Here is a 16,595-nt window from a genome sequence, read left to right as displayed (position 1 = left end):
CAACTTCTACGGTCAGCTATTCGTACCACTTCGATTTCTACATTACCGTCTCGGGAAAAAGATCCGTGTCTGCAAGCAATCGTGCTGCTGTTCCGAATCTAACCTTCTCGTATGCAGCGTAGTTCATGATAATGGCGTTTCAAACTTAAAAAAAAAAACAGGTTAATTAAAATCTTGCAAAATCATAAATCTCTCGGAAAAGTATTTTTTTTATGTTGTTCCTATATTGAAAATGATTTTTGAAATCATTGATGATTTCATAAAAATATGTATCAAAAGTAGAATCCGCTAATTTTGATTATCGGTGTGTCGTATTTCTGTTGGTGATAATAATCTACGTTTAGCAGTTTCGACAGATAGGGTGTGTCCTTTAACGATACAACACGAGAATCGAGTAATTTGATATCGGCGATAACTAATTTTCACAATTACTTTTTGATCGCGATTTTGATCAAATTTTAATTAATTTATAATCGATGATTATTTGATTAAGTAATATCTGTACTATTTTAATTTATATTAAGCACTATCTGTTCTATCTTATTTTATATTAAATAACATCTGTATTAATATGAATAGAATTATTATCTATTTTATTACTTAATGTTTGGAAAAAGGGTCATAGATTTCGGACATACTATTAATTATAGTCCGAATATTTAAAGATGATTCTGATTAACGAATTTTGTTTGACTTATCGGGGGAGGGGGGGGGAGGGATTGATTTATTCAGTGGTACCTGTATTATTTTATTACCATTAACAGAATTATATTAATTCTTTTGTTTAAGATGTGAAAAAATAGACAAATAGTTTCAATACTGCTAATTCTGCTAATAGGATTAATCGTCGAATTAAAATTCGATTCAAATATTGTTTTATATTTATTTCCACTAATATATAGAGTAAGTTTAATTACAGTTTAATTTATTCTTTATCTTTTTCTAATGTTTAGGAAAAGATAAAAAGTAAGTTAAATGAATTATAGCTAATTGACATTAAATAAGTTAATCTAAATTGGTAGAAATAAACATTAGACTGTTAAACTTGTTGATGTTCGAATCATTGTTCCTTTTGATCTTTCTGATATATGTACCCCTCGTTGACAATGGAAATAATGAAAATGTTAACATGTATCAGAAAGATTAAAAGTACGTATCGACAGACAAACCGAGCTCTGCATTTAAATCCACTTTGCGTGAGTCGTAGCTCCCTCATTATCGATTTGGAAACGGCTTCATCTGAATTAACTTAATCGGCAATTAATTCACCCAGCAAACTCGAATCATCGGTTCTTTTGATCTTTCCGATACATACGTATCCCTCGTTAACAATGGAAACAACGGAAATGTGTTTATTGTACGTGTATCAGAAAAATCAAAAGGAACGATAATTCGAGTTTGCTGGGTGAATTAATTGTCGATTAAGCTAATTCAGGTGAAGCCGTTTCCAAATCGATAATGAGGAGATAATGAACCCACGTGAAGCGAATTTAGATGCAGAACTCGGTCTATCCGTCGATACGTATCGCTCCGGGTGATCGAAGAGGTGAGCGCGGCGGGCGGTGCACATCGCATGCCTCCTTCATTTTCCACAGCGGTTCTTCCTGTCGAAGAGGCGCGTGTAACGAGAGACCCGATACACTGTTAAACAAATGTATAAAATTTCTTAAATAATGTATATAAAAATTACCTACATAATTTATAGTGGAAATATATAAAATTTGTGCGTTCTTACAAAAACTAGGACTTTTACATCTAATCGTGCAAATATACCTTCATATTAAACGGAAAATTTACAAAATGTATGCATTATTTTTGTAACATTATGTAACATAATGGTAATGTGGTATCACACACATATCATATTTACATTTTTATGTTTGTACACTTCGACAACGTGGCTTAAGAAAAATTGTATGTAATTAATTGACGAATTAATACTTACAATATATTTCTATAAACTCAATTTCATTAGAATAAATTTTTTTTTCGCAAATTCTTTGATTACTACAAAGAAGAATAATTTTATTCGTAAGAGTTGATAGTGGTTTTACCTCAAGTGTAATATCTAAATATATCGCCTTTGCGATAGTGAACTTCGAAATTACCCGTCCACTATAATTGTTGTAACTTTTACAACGTATGTACGACTATCCGTTACGACAGTCCATTTTTCCCTTCCCCCCGCAGGGGGGAGGGAGGCGAGCTGGGCAGGGCTCGCATTTCCCGCCGTTGGGAAGAATGGAAGATCAATAATCGTAATCGCCCTTACCGACTCTCGCGCACGGCAATGGCAGCCACTCATTCGATCTCCTTCCCGACGCTTCTCCTCCCGACGCTTCTCCCACGGCGCGGTGGTGTTTCTGCCTTCGTTCGATCGGCTTTAGAGATCTCTCTCTCTCTTCATTCGTTGCCTCTCGCTTGCGCTCGCGGCCGTCCGGATCGCGCGTCTCTCTCGCTCTCACGTGACGCGCGCGCGCGCGCGCGGACGGATGTATGTACGTATACATACGTAGCGTTTCTTCCGCTATTGAGGACGCAGCGCTGCAGTCCGCCGTACGCGCCCGCCATTGAGGACGACCGCCATTATAGATTCCGTTGTGTGTGACCGAGTCTGTTTGGCCGATTCCGACTTCTCACTCGGGAAAACTCCGTCGCGTTTTCGACGTAACACGCTCCGGTCGTGCACTTGCCGCAAATTCGAAAAAGGAGAGCGCGGGACACGGATAGATAGAGCTTGGCTGGAGCGTGGGAAGGTGGGAAAAGGGATACTCCGTAGTAGAACAGATAGATCGACGAGAGCGGCACCGCGGACACCCACGGCTGGAAAGGGCGCACGATGAAAACGTACAGCAGGAAAAAGGGCGACAGCCCGAGCAATGTGATCATCCATGTCAACGAGTTATGCCGGCTCTGCCTGGCGAAGGAAGAGGAGATGGTGCCGATCTACGACGACGAGACCGTGCCGATGCCGTTGCGGATACTCTCCTGCGTCAATATCGAGGTGGGTCGAGGTGAGGAGAGGAAAGAAAAAGCTACGCGTGAATTCCACGACGCAAATCACCGATCGCGAAAAACATGTCGTCGTTGCCGTCGTCGTCGTCGTCACCGTTGTCGGCACGATCGATTCGCATCGGGCGATAATAATCAGCGGCCGGAGGAGCCGTTCATTGAAAAATAGGAATCTAGTTTATCTCTCTGCGCACGGCGTCCTCTCGCATATTATCTCCCCTCCTCGCCGCGTGTGGTGGCGTATACATGACGCGCACACATTCACGCGCGGCGCACGGTAACAGCGGTAAGGCAACAGCTACGTCACATGCATGTGTACGCGTGCGCGCGCGAATGACGTTGTACACGGGCGATCGATGTTGCGCGCGGCCGCGGATTCGCAAGTACCGGCTTTACCGAGTTATCGACGAACTTATGCGACACGATAGATAGCGGTGCGCCTTTTACGCGCGCCACTGCCTCATTACAGAGACCTAGAACCGGCACGGCGGAGGCACTCCTGTTTACTCTACGGATTTATAGAGATCTGTAATGTTAGTACGCGGACGTGTAGCGTCCCGATGTAATTCGCAGCCGAGCTTCTTCGAGGAATCGGAGCTTTTTGAGACGCGCCGTCGTCTTCGAACGGCGACTTCTCTCGATGGCGCGTGAACTCCGAAAGATGCTCGAACTTTCAGCGTTCCAATCCGAAACGTTCGACTATGTTAGAGAAAGGCAAAATAAATTTTGTTAGATTTTGATTGTTACTAAATTCTTTGAAGTGGAATCTCATTTAAATATTGTATTGATAAAATATGTACTATATTTTTTAAGTATCAGTTTAGCTCCATTTATCTTTTATTAAATTTTAATATAGTTAAAGTTGATAAATTGAAGACCTTATATTATATCAATGTTTTAGGTTTTTGAGCAGGATGGCCTGCCTAACATGATATGTCATCCCTGCAAATATCAGTTGGAGAAATCCTATCAATTCAGAAAAAAATGTCAGGCTGCAGACTCCAAGCTCAGAAAGCATATGAAATTGATACAACAGTTGACTGGGCAGGACGAAGAAGGCGAGAATCAGGATAGCAGTAGGGATGAGTCTCAAGAATCCACGGGAAAGTCCAAGCAAGTTAAGCAGCTGCTAGCTGATCTGGTTTCAACGAAAGGCAACAGTGGTCAGACAGATGGAGATCCTATCGAGGTGACAGAGGAGGAACTCGTTGGTGGCTATATTCTGGGTGTGTTACTAACAAGGAGTTTATTTCATTGCGTTATAGTCATAAATGGGCCAGTTTCCATTGGCTTTTTAGAATTTAAAATTTTATTAAAAAAGATTGCTTAATCTTCATTTTAGAAACTTGTATTTAGAATTTATTACTCTGGTAGGAAGTAACATTGAGAAATGTTTATAAATATTTAGTTCATATGTATGTACGTTATTAATTGATATGCAGGAATGACTTCTGAAAATCCGGAGATGGAGGAAAATATCTCGGAGGATCCAGAGAATATCACACTGGTACCTGCTGAGGAACGAATGGCAAAGGCACGCTGTACGATAAGGACATCGCGTATCAAACAAGAGCAGGAGTCCGATGACGAGACGGAAGAGATGCAGCGAGGAATAGGAAATGAACACAAGAATGTTTACATGATGGAGGTCACCAGCAACAATCCTAATGAACCTGATTCGTTGAAGTTACAGCCCTTGGGTGACACAATCGGTAAAGAATTCTACAAAATACGTTATCTGTAATAAAGGAGAAATGACGAGAATGCGACAGTTACATAAAAAGCAAATGTATATTACAGTTGATGCTAATCCAGAATTGAAGGTGTTTAAATGCGACAAGTGCCCGAAAGCGTTCACCCGGAGAATAATGTTGAAGAGTCATCAGTCAGTACATTCTACACAGAGGGGATTTACGTGTCAGGCATGTGAAAAATGGTTTCCGACAAGATCTGCGTTAGTGAGACACGAGCGTACACATACAGGTTGGTATTTGTTGTTTTGTGCATATTAATTATGAATACATACATATAAACTAAATATTTGTAGACAATTTTCTCAATATTATTTCTTCCTAGAGATGTTGACTAGCTTATTTGGCTAGCTCGCTGAAATTGTTTCGGACAATTTGCCTATTAAGAAAAAGATTTGCCATTTCACATTTATGATATTAAAAATTTTAATCACAATCGTAAAAAATCTAACTTTTTTTTGAACAGATTGTTTCTTTTCAATACAAATCACGTAGTATTTGTTTATAAACAATTCGTTGAAAAATGCATAATATGCTATTAAATTTGTTATAGGAATAATACAATTAATGTTATCTTTATTTATATTGCAGGTGAGAAACCATTTGGTTGCAACATCTGTCACCGTGCTTTCGCTCAGAAGGAGATTTTGTTCCGGCATTTAATGACACATTCTGGCCAAAAACCGTTCCAGTGTCAGCATTGCGATAAGAGCTTCACACAGCGAGAAGCACTTAAAGTGCACATGCGTCGGCATCAGAAATTGAATCCGAATGATATTCAATTGCATCATTGTCAACTTTGTCCAAAAGCATTTTGTCACGCGTCGGGTCTCAGCAGGCACTTGGTTACGCACACTGGTAGAACGTACAAGTGCGTCGAATGCGAGAAGACATTTACAGATAAGAGTTCACTGCTAAGACACAGTCGTATCCATGCGCCCAAGAAACTCATAGCAAATTGAGCATATTTGCTCAGTTTGTTGTGATTTTCCTGGGATCTAGTGGGTATGAAAAATTCTTTTAAATTTTTGATCTGTGTCGGAATTAGACCTGCAGTGAATTGTCTATATTAGCGAGAAAAATTTTCAATCTAGATTTTTGAAGAGTTTTTTGTGTTTATTTCATTGAGATGGGCTTAATTGTATAATCTCATATGTAATTCGTACATTTAATGATAAGGAACATTTAACGTATATTTATTTTACTCACTTTTGTATAAATATTAGCAAATCTTATTATTTAAGAAACTTATCCAAACAATCCATTATGTACACGAAATGGAATTTGAAATGTAAAAATTCAAAAATTCAAAAAATATAAAAAATTTTTAATAAAAATTTTGAAAACACAAGTAAAATTATACAAAGAAGTATTGAAGCATCTCGATTACTTTATTGCTATTTATACAAGAATGATTAAAATAAACTCAATATTAGTTTTAAGTTCCGAACATTTTTTTTATTCAATTGATATTTTTGTATGCATAAAGGAATTATAATTCCGTATCATTTTTTAATACTAAGTGCAATTTGAATAAAGCATATGCGACATAATAAAAACGTCAGCTGAATGTAGAATAATAACAGCATTGATTGCATTAATATAATTTAGCTTTCCCCTTTAGGCAGCAATTATATTCTTATATTATAATTTTTATATTCAATATATCGTAAATGATTATGTATCATGTACTCTTTCCGACATAAGTTTATTATTATCTATAATTGATGTATATAGTTCTAAATACAAAGCTATCTTAATGGAATTATTTATGTGCACATAAATGCTATTCTATTGTGATTATTATCCTTATTACCTGACTTCCTAAAACCTATTGTATGTTACATATAATTATTTATAGAGGGAAATATTTCAAAACAAGAGAATTACTTGACATATAAAAGGAGAAAAATATTACAAAATCTTATGTACAATTGGAATAAGTGACTGCACTGACGAGTCTATTGTGTACGTTTTATTTAAATCTACTTCACTGGATACGCTATGATACTCTACTGTAAAAGAATATCGCTATAATGTAACAAAATATGCAGCAACAGGTGAAACACTGGCTATTATTCGGATTATTTTACATGTTATACATTTTATTATACTGTAGTGACCGTGCAAATGCATATAAAAATGACTCGCTATATTCGCGAACTATATAGCCAGTCGCAGCGTCTTGTGCGACAGAGCTCATGCCATTTGTCGGGAAAAACATTCACAGAAATGCAATATTAGTCCGTTAAGTGCAAATTATGTGTTGCGTAAATTCTAGGAAGATCGAGGATAATGTTTATCTATGTAATGGTGCGGTAATACACAAAACGACAGATAATGCTTTTTATTAAAAAATCCGTTTTATTATGTTTTTTTTTTCATGATTTGTGCACTATTACATATTGCCGATATCGTTTTCACGCAAATCGCACACATCAATTCTGCCAGAAGGTGATTAAATATTTTTACAAGGGTTTTTTAATTTTTGTCTGCTATTAAAATCCGACAATGTCGGACAATATATATAAAGAATAATGAAAAATTCTACAACAGTTTCGAGCTCCGTCACACGGTCTGTGCTGGATCTCTATCGAGATTAGATTTTCAATTTCGCATCTTTTTATAATATCTGCTACAATTTGTTCTATTTAGTTAAAACAATAGCAAAGGGGGAAATGACCGTACATTTCATGGAGCTATTAAATACATTGTATAATTACGAATATTCGCGTGTACCTATACTATAAAATGATGTGAAATCTAATTTTATTACGAAGCTGTAGACTCTCTAATCTGATGATTTTTAAATACTCTAAGATATTTAATGATGATTCTACTCTAATTGATAATGTATTAGATCTGATATTACGTTGTAACTATCTTTCGTAAAACTCATGAACGTGACACGTTCATGATGTGCAACGTCATTTCCTTCTTTGCTACGCATACATCAAGGATACATTGTCAATTTACACTTCTTTTTCCTCCTCAACAATTAATAATTCTAATGAAGATACGTACACGAAAGATCGATCGGTAATTCGATAGTGTCATTAATGAAATAAAATACTTTACGTAAATCAGCGGTATGTGATTTATGCATTCTGATTAAAAAATTAGCTCGTTTATGTCTATTTCTACCAATGTAAATTAACTTTAACTTACACTGATAAAAATGAACATTAACTAATCAAATCGGAGTATCGAACTTTCATGTACGTTCGAGGGACTAATACAGCTAAAAATCTACAAGATCTGCAGTTACATTCCCGAATCTGAAAACATGTATCGATATGCGCTTGTTTATACATTTTTTTTTAAGATGAAAATTTTTATCTACTACAAGTTTCTTTTCTTCTTACTTATTTGCAAGTAAATAGCATCAGCATGTAATTGCTGTTACCAGACAAGAAAACATAGACAGGTATCTATCTCTTCCGATTTTAATCACTTTTAATACATTATGTTTAGACTAAGAAACATATATTTTTATATATACATTTTTATGAACATTTTGATGAAAATCAGCTCTAAAAGATCAAAAAAATTGTTTGATAAAAGTTGTGTGTGAATGATCTGCAATATTTTATAATGATAAACAAATTTTTAATTAGTTTTGACGATATTCGCTTTGAAAGAAATTGATCTCTTAAAAAAAACGTTCCATTACATAAAAATGAGTGTAATCATACATAAAAAAAATACGTCTTTTATTTTAGTCTGGACTACGCAAATTAAAACTCATCAAAATCGGAGGGGAACACTTCCCTGTTTTCTTGTAAATCATTCACATCAGTTGAAGAAAGAAGTTTTTAAACATCTAAACATGAAAATGCGCTTCATAATATAGGCTCAGTTCGCTCTTTTCGTAACGTTTTTTTCATAATGCGATGTAATGTATTGGATTGGATGTAATATACTGGATTATAAACGATATTTGTACTATGCCTGTCGTCACATATATAATGCGGTATTCCATGGCAAAAAGAACTAGAAATAGAATTGCCCTGTTCTCTCTATTGCTAAGTATTGGCGTAATCGATGGCCTCGATAATGGCTGCGGCACGGAGATCGAAGTATATCGCGGACGAAATTCTGTTCTTTTACTTGAAATACGATTTTTTTCTCCGAGAAAAAGATAGAGAGGGAGATAGAATTAGAGAACGAGAAACAGATTCTATCAAATACCTAAAACCGAAAAACGCCAAAACCAATTTAAAATCCATCCTCTCATCAATCAAAGACCAGCTTTTTTGGTTGTTCCCATGTAAAACCGTCTCGTCCAAAGTGACCATATGTACTGGTTTGTTGATAAATAGGATTGCGAAGGTTCAGCTCTCTATAAAGAAGATAATATACTTTAATTGATTTATCCTCTTGATCTATTAATAAATTATATAATTATTGTAATATATCATGTAAACAAAATAATATTTATTATAACAATTTGTGTAATAAAAGTTAATTAAAATTACGAGAAAAATTAATTACATTACAATACATACTTAACGATTTTTCCAGGTCGCAAATCGAAATTCTTATGCACTATGTCTAAGAGCTCGTTTTGTGAACGCGTGGATGTGCCATAATCGAAAACTGTGATAGACAATGGTTCCGCTACTCCAATAGCATAAGAAACCTAACACAAATAATTGCAAATTTTATATATAATACAAAGTTATGAAATTTCACATTATAAAAGTTATAGACATTGTTTAATTTATTTTAACAAAATCTTGATACTTATAAATTTTACCTGTACAAGGCAACGTCTGCAAAGACCAGCTTTCACCAAGGATTTGGCAACCCATCTTGCAGCATATGCAGCTGATCTATCCACTTTCGTAAAATCTTTACCAGAAAATGCTCCACCACCATGCGCTCCCCAACCACCATACGTATCTACGATGATCTTTCGACCAGTAAGACCAGCGTCACTCTGAAATTTGTAATAAGAGTATATCAGAAAAAGAGAGAACACAACTTACAAAACATAATGCATATTTTTATTCAAGATTGATTAATATTTGCATTGTCATGTAATAGTTTAAGTTTACAACATAATTATATACGTTTTATATATAATTGTATATTAATTTTTTAAATTATTAAAATATTGCAAAATATGTATTTGAGGGATTATTCTCAGTTTAATTTTTAATATCATAGCATTCAAAAGTAGCAAATATATAAAATGCATCATCGAATAATCACTGTCTATAAACTTCATTTTTTAATACTTTAATGATACCTGTGGTCCACCAATAATGAAAAGCCCGCAAGGATTCACATGGAAGACTGTTCTTTCATCCAAATATCTCGCTGGAATCACTTCTTTGATGACTTTCTCCATGACCGCCTTACGTAGCTCATCTAGACTAATTTTTTCACTATGTTGCAATGACACGACAACAGTATGGACTCTTATAGGTACGCATGTTCCGTGGTCCATGATGTATTCACAGGTTACCTATCGCATACATAATTACATATATTTTATGTATAATTTTACACTAATTTTTTAAATTATTAATGTATTGTAAACATATATTTGATGGATTATTCTCAGTTTAAATTTTAACATCATGGCACTTATGAGTAGCAAATACTTTATAAAATTCATCTTCGAATAATCGTCATTGTCTATAAATCTCATTTTTTAATTGTCTCTAAGCATGAGAAGTATCACTAATGATTTAGATTGGAAATCTCCTAAAAATTTCTTAAATTCCGGTAAATACTTTTCTGTTTGTTTATCATATCAGATTTAAACTGTACGCTTTATAAATTAAGACAAATGTAAAATACATACAGATATATAAAAATCAAACCTGTGTTTTTGAATCTGGACGAGCCCACCACAGTTCGCCACTTCGTCTTAGCTCGGCGATTTTCTGATTTAATTTATGCGCCAACACGACCGTCAGTGGCATACATTCATCAGTTTCATCAGTTGCGTATCCAAACATTAGACCCTGGTGGAAGAATTTGAGTTATTCCAATTAAAATTTATGAGATATAAGTTTCACAAGCAAAATATTATACATATAATTTTAAATATATAGATTAGTTATTTAAAATTATGTGCTGTCAAAATATAAAAGTAAACATATTTTTGTGCGTAAAATACAAGAAAGTTTAAATAAAAATAGAAAAGCTTTTGTGAAGAGTAAATTATTGCATAATATTAATATACATGTGGTGCTATACAGAACCATAAAAAAGCAAGTAATAAAAGCAATAAAAAATGCCACACACAGAACAGAACATGTAAATATGATAGAAGGGATATTGTCATTAACAATTGCAGTAAAAAACCTATTTACATCTCACACCATTAATAACACAACTAATCATTTTATTACATAACTACTTAACAAATTCGATTAGGATTATGACCTTAGCCAGATCAATTTTATTTAATTTAAATTATTTAACAATAAATTATATTCTCAACTACAAAATAGAATCATACTGAAGTGATTATTCTATGGGGATATTAGAGATCTATAATAGTGTAAAACATACAAATCTACATAAACTTTCATGCATAAACTGTATTCTACACACTCAATCAATTTCGCACTTCCTATATTCCCGATCCAGCTACAGAATTCACAATAGAATCATTCGTATAGTAGTGCATTTAGACTACTGTGATAATGCAGCAATGAAAGACACTAAATATGTCAAATACCACTTCCACCTCTACAGTGAAGAAATAAGAAACAGGCTAGTAGGATACAAGTGAAATAAAGAAGAAGTGATGTTACAACTAGTACTGTAAAGAATGTACTTAGTAGCGCAGGAAGAAAATGGTCAAAGAGAAGAAAACAGAAAACAAAGAGAAAAGATAAATTCAACGATGGAAATGCTAATTGACCTGATCTCCTGCTCCCACTTCCTCGTCGCTACGGTTTTCATGAACGCCTGCCGCGATATTTGGTGACTGAGCGTCGAGTGCCAATAGAACATTGCACAGCTTGTAGTCAAAACCTGCAGAAATCAACTACATAAGATAAAGATATTCACTGCTGTTAATGCATCAACTTTCAATTCTTCTTTCATGAGATTTCGCCATTTCGATGTATCGGGCTTTTATCATACTGCATCCTGGCTTGATTAAAACTAATACGATGGCTGAATGTACGAGTTCAGACAAACTTCTCAAAATGTCGAATAAATTTCAGTTCTTTGAAATACTAATTCTTCTGTCTGGTACATGTTATACTTATTTATAGATTAAACAATGAACTTATTATAGATAATGAATAATGTTATATGTATGCGTGTATCTGAACATATTACAGGCAGCCTTACTTCCTATAAACATGATAAGTAATATCGGCACTTTGTTGGAATCACATTCCAGTGCTTTGTAATTCATCTTCGAGATATTTCTGTCAAATTAGAAATTTCCTGCACGATTGATGCAGCATTACGAAGAATTTTTCATAAAAATATGTATAGTATTATCTTACAACAATAGTGCTTACAAATACTTGTACGAGTGCTTGCATTATCACACACGTAGATGTAACACACGCTTGTGACACACAGAATAGCAAACCAGATTTTGAGGAAGGGGAAGAGGGAAGAGTAAGAACATTGAATTATTTTTTACTGTTCTGTGGCATGGACTGAGAATGGGTTACCTGATCACCTGCACCCACGTCCGTCTCTTGTCTGTCCATATAGACACCATCCGCGATATTCGGTGATTGCTGTTCGATCGCCACCAAAAGGTTCAGTGTACGCCAATCGAATCCTGCCACGATATGCTTACGTTACACAGTCTTTACTCATCTCCTTTGCATGACCTTTTTTTTGGTCCAAAAGATAACGAGCAGAATACAGATTATACGATCAAGGCATGGAGGACCCAAGTCCAATATGTGCATACACAAAGAATCTTTATGTTTGTCTTAATATTATTTCAGTATAAACAAAAATTATAAATAACGTCTACAACTTGAATCTTTTGTGCCATGATTCGATCGTGTTGTCTTAACGATTTGATAAGGAAGAATCGTATGAAGCGGATTTAATGAGGGAGCTGACTATTCAGCGACAGAGCATGCATGTGTTACATTATACTCATGTAACTCCCTCGTCCTCATTAAATCCGCCTCATACGATTCTCCCTTATCGAATCGTTAAGACAATACGATCGAATCATGGCACAAAAGATTCAAGTTGTATTATTTATAATTTTTGTTTCTTTATACTGAAATAATAATCAAGACAAATACAGGGTGGGGCAAAAGTCCCGCTACCATATAAAATTTGGACGTCTACACAACACAACGGTTAAAGCTAAACTGAGCTATACGTCACATAACCAAAATCAAAATGGTAGCGGGACTTTTGCCCCACCCTGTATAAAGATTTTTTGTGTATACATATATTTGATTGGATCCGCCATGCCTCGATCAGATAATCTGTATATTGCTCATTATCTTTGAAACAAAAACAAAATCATGCAAGGAGATGAGTAAAGAATGGCTATTTATTCGGCCACAGAGAGATGAAAATGATCAAATTTTACGGTAATTTATTCGGTAAATTAGTAATTTTTGGAGGCTAGTAAATAAATAATAAAAAAAAAAATAAAAATAAAATAATTTGATGTAGAAGCATTTAGCCTTTATTAAATTTAAAATGATTCATTTAATTCATATTTTTATTTTGATATTGCATATTGGTATAGAATATAATATATTGTATGTAATATTAACCCTTCGTTGACATATCTGAATGTGAACCACCTACAAAATTATTTTAACTCTGAAACTCAATTTTATTTTATTTTCTAAAACAAAAATGTTTATAAAAAATTTTTGTTTTTTCAATTCGCAAAATAGTCTACATTCAAATATATGCAAAATAAATACTCTATCCAAAATCAACAAACTATTTTTTTTTAAGTATCATATCTAAACAATTCTGTAAATTTTTAACTTTTAATATTGAATTTTTTAGAATATATATATATATAGAATATATATTTATCGATATATACTCTCGATGAGAATATTACAAGAATACTGTTTTATATTATGCATTAATGTAAAAAACAGAAATAAAACTTATTTATGCATAAAACTATAAAAAAAAACAACAAATGTTATCAAAATTATTAATAAACTACCATTTTACCGTAATTTTACCGTAAGTAATTGTTAAATTGAATTTAACGGTAATTTTACATCTCTAGCCACAGAGCATGCATGTGTTACATGAGTATAATGTAAATTGAAATCTTTACACTCCCGATGAAATTTGTTGTTCCGTCGGGAGTGTAGATTTCAACATTTCTCGCGCAAACATTGACATCCAACAAAGTGTCAAAAACAATCAGGAAAAGTGAGAGACGTGCATCACTAAAATTAAGGGCAGATAGAATGCAAATATCGCCTCGACTAGATGTTATACCTTTTGAAGAGTCATCATAACCGATGTGTTTTACTGTATCACGAACGATCTTCTGATAATCCACTACAGCCTTTGATGTAATCTCTCCGCACAATAATATCATCCCAGTTTTTGTTACAGTTTCTGTGATAAATAAAAATTTTGATAGTTGTACATATACCATAATAGCTACATAATATATTTAATGCAGAATAGTGCAGACTATATTTAAGACATTAAATAAAGTGTTAAGGCAACCACAATATATTTGGAAAAATTTTTTTCTCTTTGAAAAGTTAATTTTGATTAATTTTAATATATATTATGAATGTAATATAGTTATAGAAGTCAAAAGTTTCGACCTAAAACTAGTTCGGGGCCGAACAAACTAATTTATAAATAGATACATATTCAAGTGCTTGAAGAAATCAGCACTGTCTTGGCGAAACTTACCGCATGCTACTTTAGCATCGGGATCTTGTTTCAGGTGTGCATCCAAAATGGCGTCGCTTATTTGATCGCACATTTTATCTGAAAACATAAGATATATAAATCTACTAATTCAGATGAATTATTAAGTAAAACAATTAAGCTGGGTTGTTCCTTTTGATAAACTTCAGCTCACTGTCTTATTCTCTTATTCTCTTATATTCTTATTCTTTTACTCTTTTGTTTTCAATAAGTAAATTACCTTATATTTTATCTATAAATGGAACAACCGGCCCTTAGAGAATTAGGATCTACATAATAATTAAAATCTTATTAAAAACCTTTATTATACGAATGCAATAAACAACAGAAAAAAGTGAATTCAAATGAGTATTTTCTTTCATTTTTTATTCATTTATTCAAATATTCGATATATTTACCGGACACACTAATCACAATGACAATAAAAGGCGTATTGTTTGCATGGTTTGGACAAAAATAGGAGATATATAATAGGAGCTTTTATTCTTCGCAACCTTAAAGTGACCCTATCCTTACATCGTTCCGTTCTATTCAAATGTAAAAAAAATTTGTATGCAACATGTGAAGTATACAGAATATAAGATAAGATTTACATAAAAAATATTATTTAAAGGAATAAGTTGATTTTTCTTCGGTCTGTATTATAATATAAGACAAACGGTGAATCGCTAATCCAAGATTAGTTCACCTAAATTGCTCACATGACTCGTGAACTTTCTTTCTTTATCTTTGATATAATTAGAGCCATCATGTAGGAAAAAAAATAAGTCGCGTTAATAATTTGCAAAGATAATTACCAACGTGCAAAAAATAAATTACCATTTTTCGAAATAATTAAGTTAAAAATAGTCGATGTGGTTAAAAGATATAGAAATTACGACTACTTTAAAGTCTTGAAAAATAAATTACAACATTTAAAACCAGAGTATAAACACATGTAGAAATGCAATTTTATTACAACTATTTCAGATTGGATATTTGATATTGTAAAGAATGAAGTTTACATAAGAAATTGATAAATGCAACATAAATTACCATAGACATATTTTTTTTTAATAAAATTATTTTAGAATTTTAATAAACCAGAACACTACATTTTTGTTAATTTGACAGAATAAAGTAAATTTTTTGGTGTCTTATGAGATTATTTTTTATCAAATTGAAAGATTTCATCAACTATCCTTACGGTTAGTTAAGATAAAGTAATTGGCCCAGAAATCAGGGTACCAATAATCGCCAAGTTCATATATTAAAGACGTATTTTAGTGCTTTCTGCCGATCGTGAGACTTGTTGATATTTTTATTGATTCCAAGGAAATATTTACAATGTTGTGTTACATTATGAAACTCGTAAATATATGAATTCACTATTGATTAAATCGAACATGTGCAGCAACCAAGCCTATGCGTGATTTCGATCAAATGCTTCATTGTGAGGTTAAGAGACACTGACATCTCGTGTGATTTTTGGTGTATTGGCAACTTGCATGAGGTAAATTGAGCTTCGAGTTACAAATCTAGATCGCAGTTTTACGTACACTATCACAAATTATTGTTTGTCATACAAATGTCATAGGTTTTTTACATGACAAGCACTGATTCATCGAAGCACGTAGTCGTTCGAATAATCGCCATATTTGTCGATTACTGGAACTAGGTAGACCGGAAAATATTCTTGTAAATCGAATAATGTATCCAAAATCCAAATAAAAAAATTAGATCCGTAATTGTTATTATCTAGACATTTTACGAATCGTCATAGATATAGTCGAGTTAATAAATAGATACGCAAGCAAATAAAGGATGTCGATAACTGGTACATCTAGAACAGATCGGCACTATTCGAATAAAAATTAATTTTATAATTCTTTTCTGTCGGAACAACTGTTAATATTTATGGAAAATTTGTAATAATGATAGTTCTGAAAAAAAATAAAAAAAAAT

General features: G+C 33.5%; 2 protein-coding genes across 5 annotated transcripts in view; one reads left to right on the top strand and one right to left on the bottom strand.

Moving 5' to 3' along the window:
* Positions 1-2,577: 2,577 nt before the first annotated feature.
* LOC108747339 (zinc finger protein 3-like) lies at positions 2,578-5,937 on the top strand. 2 transcript variants are annotated; one of them, XM_018484743.1, is made up of 5 exons: positions 2,578-3,014; positions 3,914-4,238; positions 4,455-4,724; positions 4,813-4,995; positions 5,355-5,937. In XM_018484743.1, exons 1-5 carry the CDS (start codon positions 2,892-2,894, stop codon positions 5,723-5,725), a joined length of 1,272 nt encoding a protein of 423 aa, XP_018340245.1. In that variant the 5' UTR covers positions 2,578-2,891; the 3' UTR covers positions 5,726-5,937. The 2 variants fall into 2 exon arrangements, with proteins under 2 accessions (XP_018340245.1, XP_018340244.1); XM_018484742.1 differs by having other exon boundaries at positions 2,840-3,004.
* Positions 5,938-8,334: 2,397 nt separating this feature from the next.
* LOC108747511 (S-adenosylmethionine synthase) overlaps positions 8,335-16,595 on the bottom strand; it is a 15,589-nt gene continuing 7,328 nt past the window's right edge. For 2 of the 3 annotated variants that reach the window (XM_018485058.1, XM_018485057.1), the window contains exons 4-11: positions 14,634-14,711; positions 14,202-14,324; positions 11,650-11,762; positions 10,598-10,741; positions 10,018-10,236; positions 9,523-9,705; positions 9,272-9,405; positions 8,335-9,105 (exon numbers count right to left, since the gene is read on the bottom strand). In XM_018485058.1, the coding sequence (XP_018340560.1) occupies positions 9,000-9,105; positions 9,272-9,405; positions 9,523-9,705; positions 10,018-10,236; positions 10,598-10,741; positions 11,650-11,762; positions 14,202-14,324; positions 14,634-14,711 (1,100 nt within the window). In that variant the 3' untranslated portion in view covers positions 8,335-8,999. Of the gene's footprint in view, positions 9,106-9,271; positions 9,406-9,522; positions 9,706-10,017; positions 10,237-10,597; positions 10,742-11,649; positions 11,763-12,421; positions 12,535-14,201; positions 14,325-14,633; positions 14,712-16,595 lie in introns of all 3 variants that reach the window. The other variant, XM_018485056.1, reaches the window with a different exon arrangement.

This window comes from Trachymyrmex septentrionalis, unplaced genomic scaffold (assembly GCF_001594115.1).
Source record: "Trachymyrmex septentrionalis isolate Tsep2-gDNA-1 unplaced genomic scaffold, Tsep1.0 scaffold2, whole genome shotgun sequence".
In the NCBI taxonomy this organism is placed as follows: Eukaryota; Metazoa; Arthropoda; class Insecta; order Hymenoptera; family Formicidae; genus Trachymyrmex; species Trachymyrmex septentrionalis.
This window is presented reverse-complemented; position numbering and strand designations above follow the sequence as displayed.

What these genes read in the sequence shown, in the direction of transcription:
- LOC108747339 (XM_018484742.1), top strand. Translation starts at nt 2,840, where the DNA reads ATGAAAACGTACAGCAGGAAAAAGGGCGACAGCCCGAGCAATGTGATC. An exon ending in CGTTGGTGGCTATATTCTGG is followed by an intron (nt 4,239 to 4,454) that starts GTGTGTTACTAA and finishes ATTGATATGCAG; the next exon opens with GAATGACTTCTGAAAATCCG. An exon ending in ACACGAGCGTACACATACAG is followed by an intron (nt 4,996 to 5,354) that starts GTTGGTATTTGT and finishes TTTATATTGCAG; the next exon opens with GTGAGAAACCATTTGGTTGC.